Raw genomic sequence first — 23,789 nt, 5'->3', positions numbered from 1 at the left:
ATTAAGACCAAGCCAACCTGTATAAGTCCACACACACGTCTTGTGCAAATATGTTTTATATTGAACTAGAAGCAGCCGAGGCATAAATGTAATAAAAGCAGTCGGTGGTTTTTAATTTTGCAAAGACACGGCTTAATCGATTTATATTTACCTGAAGGATTAATTATATAATATATCAGCATAAAATGTGTTTTTATAATCGTCCGCATCCAAACACGTGGTGGGCAAAATATGATTGAGCTTCATGAAACGAATCTATTTTGACTTTGAAGCACAATACAAAAGACGTCCATCAATGTTTCAAGACTTCAGTATCCATCACGCACTCCTTGTCTGCCTCCTATAGATGACTACATATGTACCACACGTCACTTTATTGTCAGGAGAAAACTCATGTTCCCAAAAGTGATCGTATAATTGTGGAAATCACTGGGAAATGGCAGTAGTATGTTTTTAAAATTTTCTGAATATTCTCCAGAGTTATCTGGATTCTACAGAGCTCTCTATGTATTAGTCAACACAACATAAGCAATATATATATACAGTAATGTGAAATTAGGTCACGAGCCTTTACAAAAGCTGTAGATTTGAAACTACATTCACTTTATAGCTCTCCGATGTGTCTTCGCGTTCCACCGTGTGTTGTTCAGCACGATGTCAGACGTTTCGCTCCGCGCGCTGCGAGCGTCATCTTCAAGGAACTGAAAAGAGCAGCTCATGTTTTGTTTCAAACAAGAAACGTTGCCAGCTGCTGCACAGGTGGTTAGCCCTCCCCAGGTACCGCAGTTCGTCTGGATGCAGCACATAAACAAAGCCGGCCGGCTGACTTGCATCAGCCTCCAGCAGCAGCCGGGCTACTTTATTATGCACTCGACACGAGAATGTGACCCATCAATTCAGTTCCAGAAGAAGCTCCCAGCCTGTGTAGCGAAACGTCGGACATCGAGCCGAAATGACACGCAGTACAACCTGAATATACATTGGAGAGACAAAGGCTGTAAAAGCAAGTGCTGTGAGCAAAGCACCTATGAAGGCCGGCCTGGCAAATGAGGGGGTGGGTGACCAGCACCGCGCCCGGCCACTTTTGTTTCCCGAGTGGTGATGTTCACACACCGTTCTCGGTCCAGTCCTCATTTGAGGCTTAGTCTACATAGGGGAGGCCCAAGACTGGCGTTGGCCGCGAGCGAGCGGGAATCGAACTTGGGCTGCCAGGTACGTAGCGCAGCGTGCCACTGCTCCCTGACATCGTAGCAGAAAGACTGTCTGTTGTGGCAGCACCCCTTCGTTTGTTTGACCACGCCTCTTTTTACACGTGTATGTGCTTGATACATTTGGTGTTCAGTGTGCTGACGGACTGCCCATTAAAAAAATGACTTTGCATAATCGTTACCGGTCTCCTGCAGCAACATTGATTCTAATTAGCGTGGACGTTTAACAAGCACGCGAGTCGAAGCCGAGTGTGCTCGCTTCGGCTAAATTTGCTTTGAAAATGTCGAGCGATGCACACCGCCGCGCATGCAGAACACACGCAACTTCTTCTTGGTTCTTTCGGTAAAGTCACGTAGAATGGAAATAATAAAATAATAAAAATAAAACACAATAAAATAATATGTGAGAATAATGAAAATAAAACATAATAAAATAATGTGAGAATTATTTTATTATGTTTTGTTTTTATTATTTTATTATTTCCATTCTACGTGACTTTACCGAAAGAACCAAGAAGATGATTCCCTGCAGTCACGAAAGATTTAAATTGAAATTCACACGCAGCTTATTTACAAGTAGTAGCACGTACATGCGTATTCGTTTAAATGTTAGCGAGATTGTAAGTTGATTTCAATGTCTGGCAAATTGCATTAATAGCTCACCATCTCATTAACATGACACATTCCACCGACGGCGTTGCGATGTCTTCAAAAGTGCACGAGGAATTCGTGTACGTTTGCGTGGTGCAATACTCAGTTGTCTATGAAAGGTTTACAACACGATGCAATGTGTTACACGTTCCGTTCATGCAGTATAACACTATAATCCCCAAGATTATATCTTCCGAACGTGCCACGCAAGCCACAATACACACCAACAGCACTTGTTCTCCCAGTTCAACAGAGCACGCTAAATCGGTTACCTGTGCATTTGTACTTTTGTGTGTGCGTGTTCATGCGGCCGTTTAGCGGTTATCGAACTGGCGACCCGGGTTCGATTCCCGCTCACGGCCAACACCAGTGACGATTATCTGAACCGGTTTTGGACCTCCCCTAGGTCGACTCAGCCTCAAATGAGAACCTACTGCAGTGTGTAAGCATTGACACTAGGGAGACAAACGCGGCCGAGCGTGGTGTTGGCCACCCACTCTCTTGTGTGCCGTGCTGACCTTCATAGGTGCTCGCTAACAGCACTTGCCCCAAGTCTGTCAAGGCTATATGGGGGATATTTGTCTCGTACGAACCCAGCGACCCTGGATTGATTTCCTCGCACAGCCCAATATCGGCGACGAACATCTGAACCGGTTTTGGATCTCCCCTAGGTCGACTGAGTCCTAAAAAAATTTACCTGGTGCAGTGTATAAAAACATCGTCACTCGGGATACAAAAGCGGCCGGGCGTGGTGCTGGCCACTCACGCCCTCGTTTGCGAGGCTGGCCTCCATGGGTACTCGCCAACATCACTTGCTGTCTTTCATGCCAACAGCATTCATCTCCATATATAAGGACCAAATCCAAAATCACATATACGCAGTTGGCTACGTACGGCGCGAAAGAAGCCCAACACACACACATATATACACACTAAGCAAAGGCAACCCCTACCACCAGCAGTGGAGCGAGTCGGTAATTGCAGGGCTGCACTTCTCGATCTATGCATAGGGGCTGCAAGTGTAGCAAATATTTGATGTCACCGCAGAAGGCAGGCAGGGTTCACAGCAAGCGGTAGTATATCAGCCTCAGCCCAGTGCATATCAATGCGTGCGGGCCAGCATTGTGCAAGTAAGGTGCGAAGTCCTCCAAATGCTCGACATTCAGCTATTCACACATTTGTCTCCAGATACTCTAGACTGCAGAGGTGACGTTGACGCGTGAAGTCATTCTACGCATATTGTTTGTGCCGCATAGGACCTTGTAACACGGGACCGGCCTCGCTAACCCGAGTCCCGTGAAATGTGTCCTGCAAGAACAGTCAATTAAATACCTAAAAAAAAAATTCTAAGAAACTTCTACCGTACAACTTTCACTCTTGTCCGAAAACATTTTTTTTTACGACAAATATTTCAATAGAGATGCTGACCGGGCCAACGGTGAGCACACTGGACCCGCAAAACAGATGTCATCCGATCAGTCTCCCGGCGTTGCAGTTGAAACTTTGGCCGAGTTTGTGAAATCGCTTTGCCACCAGCCCAGTGGTTGTAAATGAAGACACCGCAGTGGGTTGATGGGCAGGTCGCGTTTCGCAGATTCAAGTTTTTGTTATTGCCACTTGCGTTAACCATTAAATACCCGCCGTCTATTCCCCACCTCTCCCTGTCTCTTTTCTTTCCCCAGTGCGTTTGTTATCTTCCCCGTTTCCCCTCTCCCCGTACAACATCTTCATATCCTCCCGCACGTGGCTCCCCACCTTGGGTGTCCTGTCGTGCCCAATTCGGGTTGCTGTGCCCCTCCCCAACCCCATCCGCTTTGCGATCGGAGTATTGTAACCGGGCTCGCTCGCGTCGAGTTGCGTTAAATATCTCCCCCCGAGGTCGTCCGAAACGAGTCGACCATTGTGGTCCAAATAATAAAAAAACGCAAATTATTTTAATTAAGATGACGACGCCTAGAAATTGTCGCAGACCAATAGCCCCCGCCTGCATGCAGGCGAGGTTGCCACCGAGTCGCCTTGTGCCACACAGAGACAGCTGCCAACGGGGGTCCCCTTTGAAATGTGTTGAGATGAGTGAGACGCGACCAACTCTGGCTGTCCGCCTGATGATGCTCGTTGTAATTGCTGGCGAAACGTCGTACTCGAATTATAAATGATGTGGGGTTTACTCTGCAACAAACCGTGTGCTGAACTAGTAAGGGATTGGCATGTTTTGTTTAAGTAACAAACCATACTTATTGGCTGTGCCCGGTGGTGATGGGTTTAACGACACATATTTACGCGATTTAACCCAACAACCTCTATTATGGATGATATTGGTCGCGAAAGCCTACTGCGTCTTAAACTGAGATGCGATGTAAGTCGCTTATTGGGTGTAAAGTGCGCTCAGAGATGCCCCGGTATAAAAAGAGGGCTACTCGATCACATTTTGTGCCATTGGTATCATTACCTCTTGCAATTCGACTGGCCAGCGTGGACGAGTAAAAGCAAAACAATGTCCCGCTATCTAGAGGGAGTTCTCTAAAGAGCTTCCTCTAGTGGAGGCCCTTCCACCAGCAGTTGCGGTAGAAAGCAATTACCGGGCTGCACCGTTTCCCCATTATATTTCATGAAAGTAAAAAAAAAACATTACTAAATAGCCCCCCCCCCCCCCCCAACACGCAAATAACTTACTGTACGTAAAATAATAATGAAAAAAAATAAATCCCGAGGAGTTAAAAAAAAACACAAGTCCCATAAAATGGTGGAGCACCATAGTGACGGGTCCGTGGTTCCCTAGAGGCCGGCCGGGGTGCCGTCCTGGCAACGGGCTGCACCCAGTGGCAGCTGCAGCGCTGTAACCAGGGCAGTGCCCTCCCCCCCCTCCCCCCCTCCACCAACCCCCACAGAAGTGGACGTGGTTCAGCCAAGACTGTTTGTCCATGGTCATGAACCGGCATAAATGTTTGCCAATTTAAGCCGTTATAGAGCGAGTGGCTGTTGAGCAAAGTCCACATGTCAGGGGCGTGTTAAAGCACAAATAAAAAAAACAATTACTGTGGCGTTCATAATATACTGTAGTTCACCTGGAGCGAACACGAGGTATAATACGAGTGTGTGCCTGTGACCAAATCACCTGGAATGCACCTGGATCTCGTGATGTCTACTAGGCGGGGCTGAGCTTGGGTTCATCTTGGGAGGGTGACCACCATGAATTAAATAGGCGGTGCTGCCAGGGATACATTATCAGCAGAGGGCAGTGTCGCAAGCAATACCGTTAGACTGCACTATGCTGCCACCTTTTCTCCCCGCCGTCACAAGCCCGTACTGACCGACGTGGTGAAGTATGATTTAAACAATTCCCAACGCCCGCATGGCGTGGAGAGGCCCTCACCCAGCAGTGAATTGACAAAAGGGCTGCAGATGTGCACGCTTGTCTCACTTAACGCCATTTGTGTCTCACTTAACGCCATTTGTGTCTCACCTAATTCCATGTGTCTCACTTAACGCCATTTGTTTCTTACTAAACGCCATGTGTCTTACTAAACGCCATTTGTGTCTCACTTAACGCCATTTGTTTCTTACTAAACGCCATGTGTCTTACTAAACGCCATTTGTGTCTTACTTAACGCCATTTGTTTCTTACTAAACGCCATTTGTGTCTTACTAAACGCCATTTGTGTCTTACTAAACGCCATTTGTGTCTTACTTAACGCCATTTGTGCCTTACTAAACGCCATGTGCCTTACTAAACGCCATTTGTGTCTTACTTAACGCCATTTGTGTCTTACTAAACGCCATGTGTCTTATTAAACGCCATTTGTTTCTTACTTAACGCCATTTGCGTCTTACTAAATGCCATGTGTCTTACTAAACACTATTTGTGTCTTACTTAACGCCATTTGTGCCTTACTAAACGCCATTTCCTCATCCAACCGCAAAAACTGCTCCGCAATGGAATTAATGTTTGAGTTTGCTGAGAATGCAGACATTTTACACAGGTTAATATAAAGCTTTCATCATAGAAAGCACTCTACTGACAAATGATACGCATTTGAATGCAGTAATATTAAAGTGCATCATTAGTCTGCTTTTACACACTGTGGGAGGTTTATTCCGTGTTCCTTTGCGAGAGAAACAATTCATTGAGTTCACTGTATCAATGTGGAAATGTGCCTGGTTCCAAGCTCATTTGAATATTCCTCGAGATTAAACATTAATTCCTTAATCAAGTGTTTGGCAGAAAATGTGTTGTGAAGAGTCTCAATTATTGATGCCTTCCCCCGCTGTTTTTTATTTTATTGAATGCACTGGTGCTCAATACAATAATGATCTCATGGACTGCTAAGTGTCAGTCATGATTCAATGTTAGAAGTTATTCTTGTCTAATTTTTTCGCGCACTCGCATGTATTGTTGAACATGCCGCATTTTCTGTCGTCTCGAAAGTACAGCCTTACTTATCCCATTGGCCCGAACGCAACAGGAGCATTATACTTGCATACCACTTGCATGAAGAGTAAGTCATCGATTACCAAACACCACAATTCTACTATTGAATCGAAGACTCATTACAGTTCTCACCGTTTCATCTATGAACCACAGCAGGATTATGAACGTGTGAACTAAAGTACAGTGTTGATTGCACGGGCATTCATCGTTTGCAATTTGACCAAATCAGACCAGTCGCGGATTTAGTACGCTATGAGCGGTTGTGCAATTGCCAAATTTCCCGCGAAACAAACATCAACAGGCGAAACCCAAACGCAAATGTCCCAGAGTGGCATTTGCGAATCTCGACACGTCCCCATCACGACAGGGAGCGCTCAAACTGCAGAACGACAAAACAACCGACAGCACGCGCTCACACACGTGGGGGCCGTGCGTGAACCCCGCGGCATCACGTGTCGCCCGCCGCTCTTACCTCGGTCAGATGTGGAGCCGGGTTGAATCCGCAGAAGTTGCACACATTGGCCCGGCATCCGGTGCAGGTGTTGTAGTTGGGCGGCTCTCGGGAGTCGACGTTGAGCTCCGCCTTGCACAGAGGGCAAAGCGTCTTCTGCGCGAGACGCGCGGCGATGCCCCCACCCACCGTGCCGACGCCTTCCCGTTCGCTTGCCTTCCGTTCCACGGTTCCCTCGCGTTCTTCATCGGCGATTTCCTTCCCGCTTGGCTGCTGCTGCAGGTCTCCCGTAGCTCTTGCAGTCTCCTGCAGTTCTTTAATGCTTGGTTGTGGCTGCTTTGGCTGTGGCTGCTGCTGCTTCTGATGTGGCTCTGCTGATTTTGGTTCAACATCTGTAGTAGTAGTCGTCTTCTTGTCATCATCCGCAGCACCAGCCCTTTGCTTCACTTTATCTTGCACTGCACTTGTCGGCTTCTTAGGCGTATCACTACTCTGCGTTTGGGCCACCGCTTTCTGCTTTTGTGCCATTTGCGTTGGTGTTGCTGTGGGCTTTGGCTTATCTATTGCCGTAGACTTCTCGGGTTCTTTACTCTTGGCCAATTTCTGTTGCTTCGCTGCTCCTTCTTGGCCAACAGCAGCGGCAGCAGCTGGTGCCTTTGCCGGAGAGCCATTCGCAGAAGACGTTTGGGAGCCTGGCTGGGCAGCAGTTGAGATTAAATTCGTGGCCTGGCTGAACAGGGATGCACCAAAACCAAACAACTTTCCAGTGACGCCTTCCTGTGGTGTTGTAGCTCCAGAAGTGGTGGCAGGCTTTGTCTGCTGGTGTGGCAATGTCCACGGTTTACTCTGTTGAGCCTCTGGCTTGGCAAACAAACTCTGCTGGAAAATCGCACTTGCGGACGTCGGCAGTTTTCCTTGGAGAAACTTTGCGGGACCTTCGGCTTGGCTTTGCTGTGGCTTTGATGGAGACGCATGATGCTCTGGAGTCGGAGGTTTTATTATTTGGGGCTGCTGTTTTGAACCCTCGCCATCAGCAGGCGGGCGCGCTGTTGATGGGTCCGTTTGCACCAACGCTTGAGCAGGCTGGCCAGTTGGCTTGGGTTCTGTGATCTGTGTCAGTGGCTTGTTACCCACTTGTACGTGCAAAGGTACGTCTTCTTTTGCAGCATCTGGCACTGCTTGTTTTTCATCAACAACGGGGTTTTTGATTATCTCTTTTGGCTTTGCACTCTCCCGAATATCTTTTTGCTCTTTATCTCGCTGCAGAGTTGGCCCACCGCGCGGTGCTGGCGTTTCTGCGGCTTTCACATCTTTTGGGAGGGCTGGTTGCTTTGACCGATGCTTTGGCTGTTGCTGGGGATGCGATTGTGGTTGTGGCTCTTGTTGTGCATACGGTGATTTATGGGGCTGTGCGTGTGTCTGCATCTGCGTGTAAGGCTGCTTATCTGCCTGTGGGGGTGTCTGCTGCACGTGTGGTTGTGGCTGCTTCTGCGGCTGTGGCTGCTTCTGCGCCCGTGGTTGCTGTTGTCCCTGTGCCAGTTGTCGCTTTTGTTGTTGTGGATGTGGCTGTTTATGTCCCTGCGGCGGTTGATCCCGTGGCTGTGGTGGCTGCACTGGCTGCTGCTGCTGCTGCTGCTTCAGTTGGACGTAATCTGGAGACTTTGGCTTGAAGTGCATCTCCTCCGGAGGATCCTCTTGTCTCGATTTTTGCTGCTGCTTCGGTTGGCCCGGTTGATCCAAGTCACCCGCTCCGCGTTGTTTGGCATCGTCGATGGCACCGGCGTCTGAAGCGACTCGGGACGCTTTGCTTTGCAGCGGCTTTAGAGGCGACTCAGCTGCATCGCAATCGGGACCTCCATGTTTAAGCTGGTGTGGCTTTTTTTGTTCGACATCACTGGAGGAAGTTTTGGCCTGGCTTTCAGAGGACAGATGTTTGGGCTTACCCTCGATAAAGGGCAGCTTGGATGGGCTGGCATCAGGCGTCTTGAGTGCAGCCTTTGGCTGGCTGCTTTCAAAATGTTGAAGCATTCCCATGGGCTTAGGCGGCGACATCATGTCCATGCCGAGTGCTCGCTGCATTTGACAGTTGAGACAGAGCCATTCTTTCACCTGAAACAAAAAAAGGGCAAGCCTGAAAAAGTCTCTAAAATAACATACCCTGACCGTCATTAAAGCTGTGTAGCATATGTTTTCACCCAAACAATATTTTACATGTTAAATGTTAGTAGCGTCCTGTATATACGCGGGGTGCAATGATTTGCACACTGCACTAGGAATCTGGCGAGCCAGGTTTGGTCCTGTGTCCGCTCCCTCCAACCCCACCCCACCCCCACCATCCTCACCTCCACCTGCACAGACAAGTACGGTGAAGTATAGTCAAACAACCCCCATAAAGGACACAGCATTCGGTGGAGGCCTTCATCTAGCGGTGGGCTGTGAATTATTATTCTTGGATCTTACGGTAAAGTCACGTAGAAGGGAAATTATAAAATAAAATAAATAAAACAATAAGATTATGATGACGTTTCGGCCACAACACAAGCAGCCGTCCTCAGGTGAAGAACAGAGCTGTCAGAAAGACAGCGTCCTAATGAAACACATTGTAATAATTTTCGTCGTGAGAATTTTCGTCGTGAGAATTTTATTGTTTTATTTACTTTATTTTATTATTTACCTTCTACGTCACTTTACCAAAACATCCAAGAATATGAATCCCTGCAGTCACGAAAGCTTTAAATTAAAATCTGTGAATTATTATTCATATTATTACTCAAGTACAACTGGCCACATTTACTGAAAAAATATAAACATTTAGAAGTAACCTTGTGTATGCCTAGATGCCATTGTATTGTTTCTATGACAACTAATGGTGTTGATATCTTAATATATTTAAGTAACATAACATTTATAGCACTTCGTTCGACAAAAAACTATAATCGGTATGAAAAACGATGTAAACATAATTAATGTTTCAATTACTATTCATCTTTCAGTATTAGAATTAGTCTCATTATTCTGTAGACTATGCTTTCAACACATGTGTCTTGGGTTTACAGATAATACAATTAACGAATTTAACCATTTTATTCACACTACATACAACAAATATCGTCAATTTTAAGTACTTTTCTCTTTTTTGAATATGCCTGTTTAACACGTAGGCTTTTGCGACGAATATTATCCATTTAGGTTTTTTGGGTTAGATCCCATAAATATAAATGTGTCGTTAAACCCGCCATCACCCGACACAGCCAATTACTAAGGTTTGTCACGTCAACAATTCGAGTACTCGAAAAATTCAGTATTAGAATTAGTCTCAAATTGTAAATGTTGTGGCTTTACTCTCCAACACACCGGTGTGCTGTACTAGTAACGAATTGGCACGTTTTGTTTACGTGGCAAACCTTAATAATTGGCTGTGTCGGTTGGTGGCGAGTTTAACAATTAAATTATATTTACGTGATCTAACTCAAAAACCTCTATTATGGTTGAATGCCTATTGTCATGATGAAACATACCAACACACCTGTTATATTCTCTATCTTTACCCGACTCCCATTGCCAGTGTCTCAGTGCCATTTCATAAGCTCAGTGTTATCGTGACTATAATTAGCCAAACCAGAACGTGGTAGATGAAAAAACTATGATGGTGAAAAATGGAAAAAATTAAATGTCAATGCATTTTAGTGTACCCCCATTCTCCTTGATAATTACTGTGGCAATAACAACTGAGTGCTCGAAATGTTGATATGGGTTAATTGCATTGCCTCGTTTATCGGAAGGCATTAGTGATACGGCGATGTTCTCTCTGATGCACCAATGTTGCAGTCAATATTTGATTCAGAGTGCTTCGGCGCAGCGCTTGTAAACGGTGTGGCTTCTCGTCCCACTAAACCGCCAATCTGCCTGGCAGGCCCCACCCCAATTCCACCCCCCCCCCCCTCCACTGTCATGACAGTAACATGCATGTATGTTGAACTTCTTTCGCACCGTACATAGCCAACCGTGCTTATTGGACGTGTGGAATGGATGTGCGGAACAGCAACGTGGAAGTTCAGAACATGAGGAAGGAGTTTTGGATAATTTTTTTTTATCATAGATCATATAAAAAAAATGTTATGCCCAATTTTGGATTTAATTTAGTATTTTCTGATTCACATTAATACAATGTATAGTACATACCTTTTATTGCTAATACACTATATGTCAGAATGTTTTAATTTCATCACAAAAATAAGATGTTTTTACATTAAGTTACATCAGTAATGCAAACATGCAATATTTGATAAATCTTAATTTAGGAGCTTTCGTGACTGCAGGAATTATTCTTTGGTTCTTTTCGGTTAAGTCACGTCTAAAAATAAAATAATAAATTAAATAAAAAAATAAAAAAATAAATTATATTTTTTTTAGACGTGACTTAACCGAAAAGAACCAAAGAATATTTGATAATTTAAGCAAAAGTGGTGTCACGTGATGGCAGTTTTGGCGGTAGTGACGTGGAATTGGCGTGACCTGTGGTGACATTTTGAAGGTCAATTGAACATTTTTTTTAAATCGGATCATCCGAAATGTCGTGTTCAGGTACGATTTTCAGATCTTTCATCTTTCTCTCGTCATACGAAAATCGTGAACATATTTTCCATATATAAGCATATAATCGGTGTGGCCTGATTCAGAACGTGCACTCGTGCTTTTTTGCTTACACAGCAAGTACTATCCACTCCTTGGCAAGAGTTATCCATGTGCACATTGGCAAAGGTTACTAAACCGTACGCTGATACCCTGAATAGCTCTCGGCAAGTGCCATTTCAGCCACACTGAGAAGCAGTGCGCAAATCATGAAATCGCATAAATTGTCTCAGCAATGACGCATTTTAAAAAAAGTAACACGTTGACTCTACAAATGGAAATTTCGTAACAACAACCGTTTAAAGCACATGCTCTAACTATAACATCATGGAATGCAATTATTATACTAGAGCCTATTGTTAATACGATTTTCAGGAAATGAGCAAAGATAAGAAAAGTCATTTTTGAAAACGTACAGCTGCATTCATAGTACACTATTAAGGAAGGCAATGCTTTTAAGATCACAGCCAATACCATGCATTAACCCCAAGTGCCCTTTGCGTGCTTATGCCTGTATTTGGCAGGTATCTGCAGGAGACCTTTGTGGTGTCCACGCGATAGTAATACAGAGGCTAAGAGCACAAGAATACGTCATTGATGGAATAACGCAGGACAAATATTTGTAATTCATTTTACAAACATGTAGATTAACACCAGTAACATTGAACTGTAAAAGTAGGTTTTCGTAATAAATACAATGATTTAACATCAGACAAGATTCACTTTTACAGGAGATATCATTTACGCGTGCCAATGTATTGATCAAATTCCGATCAATAAAGCTCCTTCTCACTGGTGGATTGAGACTATTCACCCCTGAATTCAGCGTCAACGTACGGCGACATTTCACTCAGATCGTTTTGAGCTTCATCCCAGGTAGTGAACTCGTTAATCGAGTCTATTACATAATCGAATCGAAAAACATGGAAAACATTCAGAAATCGAGTTATTGATTTCCGTCTACATTACTTGATGAAGTTCAAAGCAGTTTGAGAGAACACGTCGTATGTTGAATTCAGTTATGGAAGGTCGTAAATATTATTGGTCAAAATTCAATCAATACATTGCCACGTATAAATAATATATTTTGTAGAACGTGCCACTTTTGCTGGGTGATGGCGGTTTAATGACAGAATTTTTGAATAACACTCCCACATGGCTTATCCCCAAAAGCAAATATGGATCACCGATAACGTGGATTTTCAAGCGATACAAGATTCATCGAGCACTCTTTTCAATTCAACTCGAGCCTCAGGCAGAAATGTATAAAAATAACACTTTTAAAAGATATCACTGAAGAGAAAACTGTCACCTTGCATATCATTTGCGTTCAGGTAATTTATCAATATCATAAATAAACATTCCACGTGAATTTTACATTGCAATAGTGACATGGTGTGGAGCGGTGGCAGTGGTCAGTGTAGTGGGCTGTGGACCCCGATACCCGAGTTTGATCCCCAGCCACAGCTAGCATCAGTGGTGAGTGGCATCTGAAACGGTCCTGCCCCTTAACCTCCTTCATCAACCCAAACTGGTAAAGTTTGGGTTGCCTGACATGGTATGGGAGAGGCCTTAATCCGGCAGTGGAGATAATTTAATATTATTCATCATATGGTCAACTCCACAGCAACATAATTACAGCATTAGTGAACAGAATCTGATGATAACACATTTTTACGTAATTCTTATTTTTTGTATAGTTTGTTGTTACACAAACGAGCCTGCTTAATTGCTGTGTATAATGTGCTTGCATTGTTCTTGTACTTCGGTTTCTGTTCAATGGCCTATAAGCTTGAACAAAAAACACAAACATCATAATTCCGGATCAGTAACAATTGCACACATCTACAGACCAATACGATGAATCGGGAGCTGGGGGTAAAGCACGCACACCGCCTTAGCGTGTTACTAGCAATGTAAAGACACGTGTTTCCTTGAGATGGCATATGTAGTTAAAGCTGCAATTAATTTTTCGGAAAATTGTGAGTACATTTAAGTACACTTCATTCAAATACCATGACAGTGGATGTAGGTAAGTCCATCCTCGCCAGCGGACTGGATAGGTCATTCAGCGTTTGAAGCAAACCATAATTTTGAAGATGATATGTTGAAAATATTGCACAAAAAATCAGGCAGTTGATGGACAACTCACAAATTTAGGCAGACTTCTCAAAATGTCATAATCTGTATAGCCACTGCTTGAATTTTCAAACAGTCGGCATGCCATTTTTAGTTAAGTCTACCTTCATCTTGAGATGTTCCTGAATTGCCAGACCCATTTCAGGAAATTTGCCCCTTTTATGAGTGTTTGAGTGCGAATCATATTTACGATAGATTAATATAGCGCCTTACTCAAAGGCGCTTTACGTGAATTATTTTACAAAAATGTTCATAAGATGATCGTGGTTGAAATTAAGAGTGGGGTTATTCAAAGTGGTGGTGTAGTTAGGGCGACAGTTATGAGAACAGGTGGGAGTGGTTTAGGAGGGGTTGGGGTAGGCCTTGTCGTAGCTGGGTGGGCGGGGGTAGGAGGATTGGCTATGGAAGAAGAGATGGGGGTTGTTTTAAGGGAGGAACGCAAGCAGGTCAGTGAAGATGACTGCTTTGCGATAAGAGTCTTAAAGCAGCGCACAACAAAAGCACGGCCAACGACACGGACCGTCATTGTGGAAATCGTGATGAGAATAACCCAAGGCAGAGAGGCGAGGGCCGCTCCTCTATTTTACGACTGCCGCCGCCGCGGACTCACGCACCTCGGTGATGTGCGGGCTCGGATTGAAGCCGCAGTGATTGCACACCACGGTCTGGCACTGCGTGCACATGTTGTAGTTGGGCTGCTCGGGGGTCTCCACGCTCAGCTCCGTGGTGGTGCAGATCGGGCAGAGGGTGGTCTTGGGCAGCGGCGCCAACCTCGGCACTTGGTACGGCGTCCCGGGGCTTGCGGGCGACAGTTGCTCCTGGAAACCCTTCCCGACGCCCCGGTGCTGCGATTCGGGGATGGCCATTGGTCTCGTCGTCGTCGTCGTCTCGGCGTGCGTGTCGACCCACGGCTTGCTCGGGCTCCGAGGCACCTCCACGGCCGAATGCGCCAAGCGTTCAGCACTGGAAAGCTCCAGACGCCCCGGGACTTCTGGACTCAGACCCCGCGGGCTTTTGTCGGGCGGCCCCTTGCGATCCTGGGCGGATTTTCTTCCCAGAGTGCCCCTGGAGCCCTTCTCCATCGCCTCGTCCCTGGCTTGCAGCGACATGGAGGGCTCGCCATGGTACAAGCTTTCTTTAGAATCGCCGGGGGACGTGGCACGCGATGTGGATCTGGACGTGGCTCGCGATGCCTTCCCTTTTGACGACGATCCTCCTTCCGTGCTCCTGCAGGGGCGTCAGGCGTCGGCGGTGTGTCAAGAACGAGAGAGCAACGCTCATACCGTACGCAGCATGTACGCGGATTGCATTTTTTAGGTGTTGGGTATTTAAGCACTTATGATCATGTAATAATAGAGACAATGATAAATAATCATTTAAGAGCCCACACGAGGCTCGTCTGTATGGCTTTAAGTGATAATACATAAATTTAGCACTCTCTGGAAGAACGTAATCAACCAGGTAGGGTGTTGACTTATGTTAGCCGACTCTCTGTGTTGTATTGCATTATATTTTTAAGTTTACTAGGTTTGTTTTTTCTCATTCATTTGCACCTGATGATGATTGCTTGTGTTGCAATCGAAACGTTGTGTTCCATTATTTAATTTATTTTCTTTCTACGTGACTTTACCGAAAGAACCAAAAAGTAAAATACATATTTTGTTGCATGAACATTTAAAATCTCCTCAGAGTCTTCAAAAAAACCTTCAAATAAACATACCGTTTATGTCTATGCATACCAAGCAGTGAACATGCAACTTTGGGCCAATCTTGGCCCAACCACATGTCAACGTTCGCTAAACTTTGGCATGTGGTTGGGTAGTTGGCTTCGTATCACATTCATATACAAGAGTACACATTCATATTCATCTACACGTAAGCACTTTATGTATACATTACACGTGGTATATATTCACTTCACCAGCGCAATTTCATCTGCAGTATATTCAGCAGAGTATATCGCAGACAGGGCCTCATGCCACTGTTGGTTTATTACCAAACTCAACAACGCGTGCACGCGTAACACAGACCGGCTGCGTTAGTCAAGGCCTGTGACGAGTATCATTCTGAGCGCAATGAGTAGCTCTTGACGTCCACCTACACCGCTTACACACGAAAACACCACGGCTCTCGCAGCACACGATGTGGATTGCGACACTCCCTTAGCAAAACATAAAACAGCAATCAACCTGGTATCTGCACGATATATTCTACTTCGCAAGCATGTTCTACTTCTATGTGTCTTAAGGGGCTCTTAGGAAGCACTTGAATCACGAATTACATACACAGACACGGTACAGAGTGGGTGGGCAGTCTCTTATACTTAGTATGGCTGGAGGCCTTCATCCAGCAGTTGATTGACAAAGGCCTAGAACCTATTAGGTTATCATGAAGGGGTATAGGTACTTTATACACTTAAAACCTTGACAAACATGGCGAGAAATAATGGAGACACATTGTAAGGTGTATTTGCAGTGTGCACAAAACACTCGAGTATTTGCTAGATCTCATACTGCACATACACCACATATGTATCAAATGTTGCAACATGCATATTTGCATTACACATGTATTCTTGTGCAGCATGCTTGCATGCAATATGCGTATCCACATATCCTTTATGTGCGTCCATACATGCTGTATATTGTTCTGTGCATGCATTATATAATGTACAGATACAGGACAATACATACACAGATCAATATACGGTATATTATATTTTACTATACATATAAGCATATAACAGTATAACACTATATATGCAATACATGTATATGGAACAAAATATGGGACCGACACAGTATTAATTTTGATGAAAGACAATAGCAAAGAATATCTATCTAAATGGGAATTATCGCCCAGAAAAGCATCAGCGAATCTCATGAATATGTCAAAGTAGGGACCTGCATTTGGATATTTTTTTCCCATTGCCATGAATGTTTGGCTTGTGGGAGGAGACCGGAGAACCCAGAGGAAACCCCACGCACTTGAAGGAGACAACACTCAACACTGCCATCTCCCACCTTAAGTGCATACTGCACAGTGCAGGCATTCCCTATTAATATCAGTACCGTGTTTCCGTTGTCGCCATACAATTGCTGCAATTCTATACTCCCCGCCTCCTTCACCAACCAGAAGTGACCAGCGTGGTGGAGTAAGGTCAATAGCCCCCCCTCGCCCTTCTCCCACTACCCTCACGTCTTGGTGCGGAACTCATCCAGCAGTGGAATGACAAAGGGGGATATACATGTACATGGACTGCACCCCCGCTCCCCCCCCCCCCCCCACAAAATCTCAGCGCAATCACGCGTTTGGCCACACACCTACTTGCGCATGAACTACACGGTACAGAGGCTACAAACACGGAGAGACTGCACGCGATGCGACTACACATTCACACCACAAAGGATCGGGTCAAGCCGCCCGTTTCACCCTCAAAAAAAGGTGTCAAACCGTACACTGTAATCAATTGCTCTCTCCGTCCGCGAGCACCCATTCATCTCAACTCGGCCGGAAAAGAATCGCGTACTCCCCGTTGTCCTGTACGTCACCTGGTACTGGTTCAATACCACCTTAAGGCCGAGTCTACCGAGGGGAGGGGATGCAATGCATGCTCATGTATTATCACCCCCCCCCCAACGTCCCCCCCGCTTGTTCTCCCCCCTCTTACCTAGGTGTTAGGGTGGCCCCAGCCTCTGCTCGGGAGAGCACAGCTGCAATCTGTTTCCTCTCCTCCTCGCTGAGGTGGCTCATTCTGCTCGGCTGAGTGGCTCCTTCTTCCATCGCCCCCTCCGCGCTCGCTTCGTTGCCCATGGCTCGTGCAGCTGTTGTGGGTCTCTCGCCGTGCCGTCACACCCACTCTTCAACAAACAGCCGCGCTGTTCCCGTTGGTCCCGTTGTTGCTGCCGCTCTCGTCGCCGCATTCGGTTATCGATCAACGATGTTCGAATTTGCACGCTTCGTTAGAGTGGACGAGGGTGGTGATGGTGTTGTTTATCTTTAAATCATTGTTTCTTTTGCAACCTTCTCTCAGAGTTTTTTCCTATGCACATCTTGTATATATTTTCTCCACCGTTGCTATTTATAAAATTGACATTATAATTATTGTTGTTGTTGTTGATTTGCTTATGACGTTAATTGTGAAGAGCGGCCCGCTCCGAGCTCGCTCTTCTCTCCGCCGGGACGAATGACGCTGACGCTTCTGCTTCTGCTGCTGCAAATATCCACACCTTAAGATTCCTTAGACCGCATGCGCTCCGGCACTGATTTCGGCGCACGCCACTGGCCAGCCGAGCGCTGTCAGCACGGCGCCTTCCAATCCACGCTCGTCTCCCCGGCGTGTTGCGCCAGTCCGCTCTGACAAATCTAAAGCCGTTTAAATTCACTTCGCCCGCCCACCTTCACCGAGGAAGCCAGTGCGCGTGCGCGGCCACCTTGCTTTCAGCACCACGGACAGCGCACGCTCAGGGCAAGAGGTAGCATTGGAGGGGGCTATGTACACAATGCGCTGTCCATGGTGCTGAAAGCGGGAGGAGGCCACGCATAGACATAGCAGGGTCGACAGTAGAAGTAGCATTGGTGGTGGGGGGGGGCTATGTACTCACAGCGTTCCATACAGTATGCCGAGGAAGCGCAATGCAGTGCACGTGTGTCCATCTGGGCAGCGCAGATATGTAGTTTATATATATGGAATCATAATAGGACGCGTTTACTGTAATAATGTGTACAATGCGTGAACCCATGTAGCCCGTTAACGCAATAATTTATTTGATTCAGTGGTTTTGGCCTCGTGAAAGCGCATTGAAACGACATTCTTATTGGCAGAAAATAATATACGATGTGTACACGATGAGCGGTTGCATTATTCGATGAAAAAGACAAATTAGGTATGCATAGTCACGATTGATGGGTTTTTTAATGTTTAATGTGATATCCCTAATGTCAATGCTCTGAACCAACTACACCATTTATACATGTCATTAGAAATATGTACATTTTTAACAGCACAATAGGTATACAAACCAATTTATATGTCTTTATAAGTGCAAAATATGTTTAAACATAGTGTGACCAGCTGGCATATGTAGCATGGACCAAAATGTACTGTACCGCATTTATAAATGATCAATATGAATAATATAATTAGTATAACATTTGTGTGCACAATGTATATGATATTGTAGATGTGCTGTATACGTATTGTTATTTCTTGATAATTGAGGGGAGGGTTGGAGTGAAGGGCAGATTGGCGAATAAGCTTTTTGGGGTGAGTGGGCTGGACACAAATCAATATCCACTGCGAAAGAAAATCTGGCGAAGGCCAATTGGCTAAAACGTTGCCCATCCCATTTTTCTTCCTCAGCACATATTGATCCGTGCTTGTTCACATTTCGTAAGTCAGCAGCAGCCTGTTCGCGTTGTGTGTGTGTGTGGCGTGGAGGACGACGGAGAGAGGATGCTGGATGGGATGAATGAGTGAAATTCAACTCTGGAGTTATAGATTAACGGAGGTGTTGAACCGATGCCGCGCCCTGTTTGCTTACTGTGCAGCCGTCACTTTACTATGGCAACAGTCCTACACGTTTACTGGAACGAGGGGATAGTGCTGAAACGCTGATTTGTATTGATTCACCTCGGTGTGTTCTACCTCTCACGCTCTATACCTGTGTGTTGTGTCCTCCTTTTGATCGCACACGCATGCACTGTCCAACGCGGCACATGGTACACATTTAAACAGAATGTGGCTCTTGATGCAACCACTAGAACTTAAGACACGATTTTAACGCATCTGACAAATATTGATGTGAAAGTATCCAATGATGTTATATTATTGGTTCTTTCGGTAAAGTCACGTAGAAGGGACTTTACCGAAAGAACCAAGAATATGAATCCCTGCAGTCACGAAAGCTTTAAATCAAAATTTGTCCAATGATGCTTTTAGAATGTTAAAACACGCGTTTAACTTTTTTTCATTTTATAATAAAATGCGAAATTTTCCGTCCGAATTTGGGTTGTTAAATTGCGCCGAATGAAATGTCTTTCGATGCTGCTCCCCACTTGTCAATGCTGCTTGCAAGACCGATACATGAGGAAGGGTTACTAACCCTTCTAGTTACGCTCTCCGTGATTTTAACGCATGTATATGTATCGTGCAGGATCGGTTCTGATATCACTTGCGACCGATACTAGCCGTGGGTGGGAATGTAACTCGGGTCGATTTATTTGCTATAGCGCAGCAGGTTAACCAACTGCACCGCGATTTTCTCTACGGTGTTAAATGTAACGTTTGGGAATCCCACAGTTCAAGTTATAATGCAGAATATCTCGGATGTTATATTTGTAACAGAGGTATCCTTAACTACGTGCATAACACATGAGCCAGTGCAAGAAGAGAGGACCTCAACACATCTCGCTTCACCACAAGGTAATTTAGTGAATCAGATTTTTTAAAAGCAACTTTGTTTTTTCAGACTGTACAATCTCACGTTCACACGAGTCGTCACTTGATTTAATTTGTCTGAAGAATACTCTGTTTGGTCCGAGGTGGCCTATGCTATATAGGTTATAACGCTTGGCAAACAATTTCAGTCTCAATGTATGAAAAATAAGATCTTACCCTTTCTGGAAAAAAACACGGGAGGTGTTAAGATGTTCAAACACCAAATCGATACCGTTTTCAAGGAATCAAGTACTGCATTAATCACACACAGGGTACTTGTGGTGAACGTGCAAAAAAACATGCTCTGATAGTATACGTATTGTATTCTTAGGTTTTTTCGGTAAAGTCACGTAGGTAAAAAATAAAAATTAATAAAAGTAAAATAAAAAATAAAATAAAAATCACCGCACGACAACTATCGTGCTGTGACGGTCCCACCTGAAGACGGAAGCTTGTGTTGCCTCCGAAACGTCGTGATTTTTATTTTATATTTTATTTTTATTTTACTTTTATTAATTTTTATTATTTACCTACGTGAATTTACCGAAAAAACCTAAGAATATGAATCCTTGCAGTCACAAAAGCTTCAAATCTAGAATTATACGTAGTCTTTGAAACTGATTGGCCTTCCCCAGATCCTGGCAAAAGAGGTCCCATGGTATCGTCTCATTGTGATCGCAGCGGTATGCCTTAAGGGCCGTGTGCTCGTTCTGCTCAGTACTTTTTGTATTTTGTTTTTGTCGTTGCTGTGGTCACACACCACGAATCCCCCTCGTGAAAGTGCCCTGCAGTCGGCTAAACGGGGCCATCGGTGTAAACAAATAAACTTGAACTCAAACTCATTGCGGCACAATAAAACACACGGACTTGTCAGCCTCACGACAATAATTGCATTACTGCGACCTATATCGCCCCCTGCAGTTGGCCAACATGCATCACAATTTAACAACACAAATTATTATTATCAACCTAACACAGGAGGTCGGCAACGAAAATTAAGAGCCTATTTTTTGTTCGAATTCTGTAAAAATATATATAATTCAAGGGTGGCAATGCATGCGAACACGAGACAGTGAGTCCTGAATAAATATCTGTCACGAAGCAGTTCCTTAAAGAGCCGCATGCGTCTCTGGACCCCACAGGTTGCGATCGCGAGATTATAATGATGGGTGGTTTTAACATAATTCCCTGGCAAACTTAATCATACCGCTTAATTTCCCAACGTAAGAACGTTAAACTGTAGATGTTATTAAAATAATCATGCATATTGGTAACAGCCGTGAGGTCTTACCTCGAGAGAAACGCTCACGTTCAAAAGACGTGCAGGCTGGCGAGTCTCAGAGAAAAACAAAACGAAACTTCCTACAGTATATAGAAATTAAGTTACTTGAAGAAACTACGTTTGATTCTGGTGTTTTTAACGTATAATACATAGCCACGCCTTGACACTGTGTTGAATAGCGCTGCTGTAAACCGATTTTCTTTCGTCCGTACACTGATTGGCTGTCCAAACCTGTTCTGCCTTTGCAGTGAGCAATCTTGATTGTTTATCCCATTATTGATTTCCTCGGCTCAGACAAGCCATTGGACTCGTCAAGTAATTAAACCCAAACCAGAGTTGTGAACCACCCCCTCACCCTCGGAGGCAGAATCACTTGGAGGTTGTAGAAATTAGCCACACGTGCCAGGGGTTCATCCTGCACAATGTTACGGCTCTGGTTAGCAATAGCCACGTTCAGCACCCCCCGTATAGCCATTCAAGGAACAAAACAGGAGTATTTCTCCACAAATCTGGCTGTCGCCTGATGACGCTAGTTGTAATTACTGGCGAAACGTCGTACTCAGATTGTAACTGTTGTGGCTTGGCTCTCCAACACACCGGTGTGCTGTACTAGTGACGAATTGGCACGTTCTGTTTACGTGACAACCCTTACTAGTTGGCTGTGCCGGGTGGTGGCGGGTTTATCGACACATTTATATATTTACGCGATCTAACCCAAAAAAACCTCTTATGGATGATATTGGTCGCGAAAGACTACGGTGTTAAACAGGTTTCAAATGTTTGGCGGCCCTCAACACTGATGTCTTATCGGCGAAAGTGCCCCGACCCCCCCCCCCTTTTCTTTACAATGAGTGAAGAACGCTGGTGTCAACACACGGCGCATACACAATTTGTACACGTACAGCAAGCGTTGCGAATCCGACGGTGGATGCGGGCCGAGATGCTTCGCTAATCACTAAGTCGTTCTTCAACCACGCTGATTAGCGCGGGTTGGAAGGCAAGGATCACAGACACGAAAGCGTTGTGCAACATAACAAATTATGCAACATTTCAACGCTTTCTAGAGCCCCCCACGTTACCTGCCCCGTGGCCTTCAATAAGCACCGTGAACTGATACAGGGTCCTTAATAGTTAACGCTTACCTGGAATAGATTTTAAATCGGGATAATGTCCAATTCCCCCATAAAAGCTGCTAGATATTTCGACCACAACAGTGGTTTATTATAAGATCCATAGACACGTGGTGTATTGTAGGGTCAATAGACACGGGGTGTATTGTATGATCCAGACACGTGGTGTATTGTAGGGTCCATAGACACCTGATGTATTGTATGGTCGATAGAGAACACGTGGTTTATTGTAGGGTCCAGACACGTGGTGTATTGTAGGGTCCATAGACACGTGGTGCATTGTAGGGTCCATAGACACGTGGTGTATTGTAGGGTCCATAGAGAACACGTGGTGTATTGTATAGTCTATAGACACGTGGTGGATTGTGTGGTCCATAGTTCTGGTTGCATGGCTACAATCGCATTACTCTGGCTTCTTTCATGTTCTACGTATACATAGTTGAATGTTGCATAATTTTCTTTAAATCCAAACTGTAAAAAAAAAATGTGTAACAGCATTTCATATGAAACACACATGACACTGGATTTCTTTAATAGATACTGTACTTTAATTTTAAATCAGATTACAGTTATAAATAACACAATGTACATAATAGTGCTTTAAGTAATGTTACAAAGTAAAGCTGAAATTAACAGAATAGCCGTGGGATCTGAATACTGTAGTTAGCACATGAGTAGCATACGTTATTAACATTTTTTTTTATTGCAGACTTTTTTCTAAAGCACAGCTATGAAAATGGTTACTCCACATATCGGTTTCTTTACCTCCATATATTAAAACACAAGTATTTCAAGTTGCAATAACCTGGTAATAACATCTGTGATCAATTCAGAGTAAACAGACTGCAATCGCATGTTAACAACTTTGAAGCAGACATCCATCTTATATTCTTATTCACAATCAGAAATTACAAAAATGCTAATTTACAAAAATTGAACATTTTTTCAGAGAACATTTGTGGTGGGATGGGGTGGTGTGGGGTGGGTTTCACAATGTAAAGGCTGCCAAGCACTCTTAAATAACATGTGAACGTTACCAACATTCAATCTATTTAGTGACAGCGTATTGAAGTAGAAATAATGTGATCATTTAGTGCATGGAAAAATGCTCAACATCCTAAAATAACATCTTTCACAAACGCACCAAGTACTGTATATATATAAATATTTTTTTATAGTTATTTTATTATTTTGCCTTAGCATTCAATCTTCAAACAGGCACGGACTCACTACAGTAATTGCAGATTATTCCATTCATGAATGCAGAAATGTGTATGTGGCTGAATAATGGCTCTGAGCTATGCAACAAATGGCTTTCAAGGATCAATGTCTAGCAAATGCTAGGATATATGGGTTTTTTGTTTTTTCATGCACGCTGGAATGTTTTAAGGGATAGGCTGGTCTCAATACAATAGGGGATCAATAAAA

At 44.4% G+C, this 23,789-nt stretch overlaps 1 protein-coding gene across 7 annotated transcripts in view; it reads right to left on the bottom strand.

Moving 5' to 3' along the window:
* PCLO (piccolo presynaptic cytomatrix protein) overlaps positions 1-17,719 on the bottom strand; it is a 192,046-nt gene extending 174,327 nt beyond the window's left edge. For all 7 annotated transcript variants that reach the window (XM_078860930.1, XM_078860933.1, XM_078860932.1 and 4 more), the window contains exons 1-3: positions 17,181-17,719; positions 14,125-14,737; positions 6,761-8,848 (exon numbers count right to left, since the gene is read on the bottom strand). In XM_078860930.1, the coding sequence (XP_078717056.1) occupies positions 6,761-8,848; positions 14,125-14,737; positions 17,181-17,323 (2,844 nt within the window). In that variant the 5' untranslated portion in view covers positions 17,324-17,719. The remainder of the gene's footprint in view (positions 1-6,760; positions 8,849-14,124; positions 14,738-17,180) is intronic.
* Between the last annotated feature and the right edge of the window lie 6,070 nt (positions 17,720-23,789).

This window comes from Lampetra fluviatilis, chromosome 11 (genome assembly GCF_964198595.1).
Source record: "Lampetra fluviatilis chromosome 11, kcLamFluv1.1, whole genome shotgun sequence".
NCBI classification, from domain to species: domain Eukaryota; kingdom Metazoa; phylum Chordata; class Hyperoartia; order Petromyzontiformes; family Petromyzontidae; genus Lampetra; species Lampetra fluviatilis.
The sequence above is the reverse complement of the archived record's forward strand: the minus strand, read 5'-3'. Positions and strand labels throughout refer to the sequence as shown.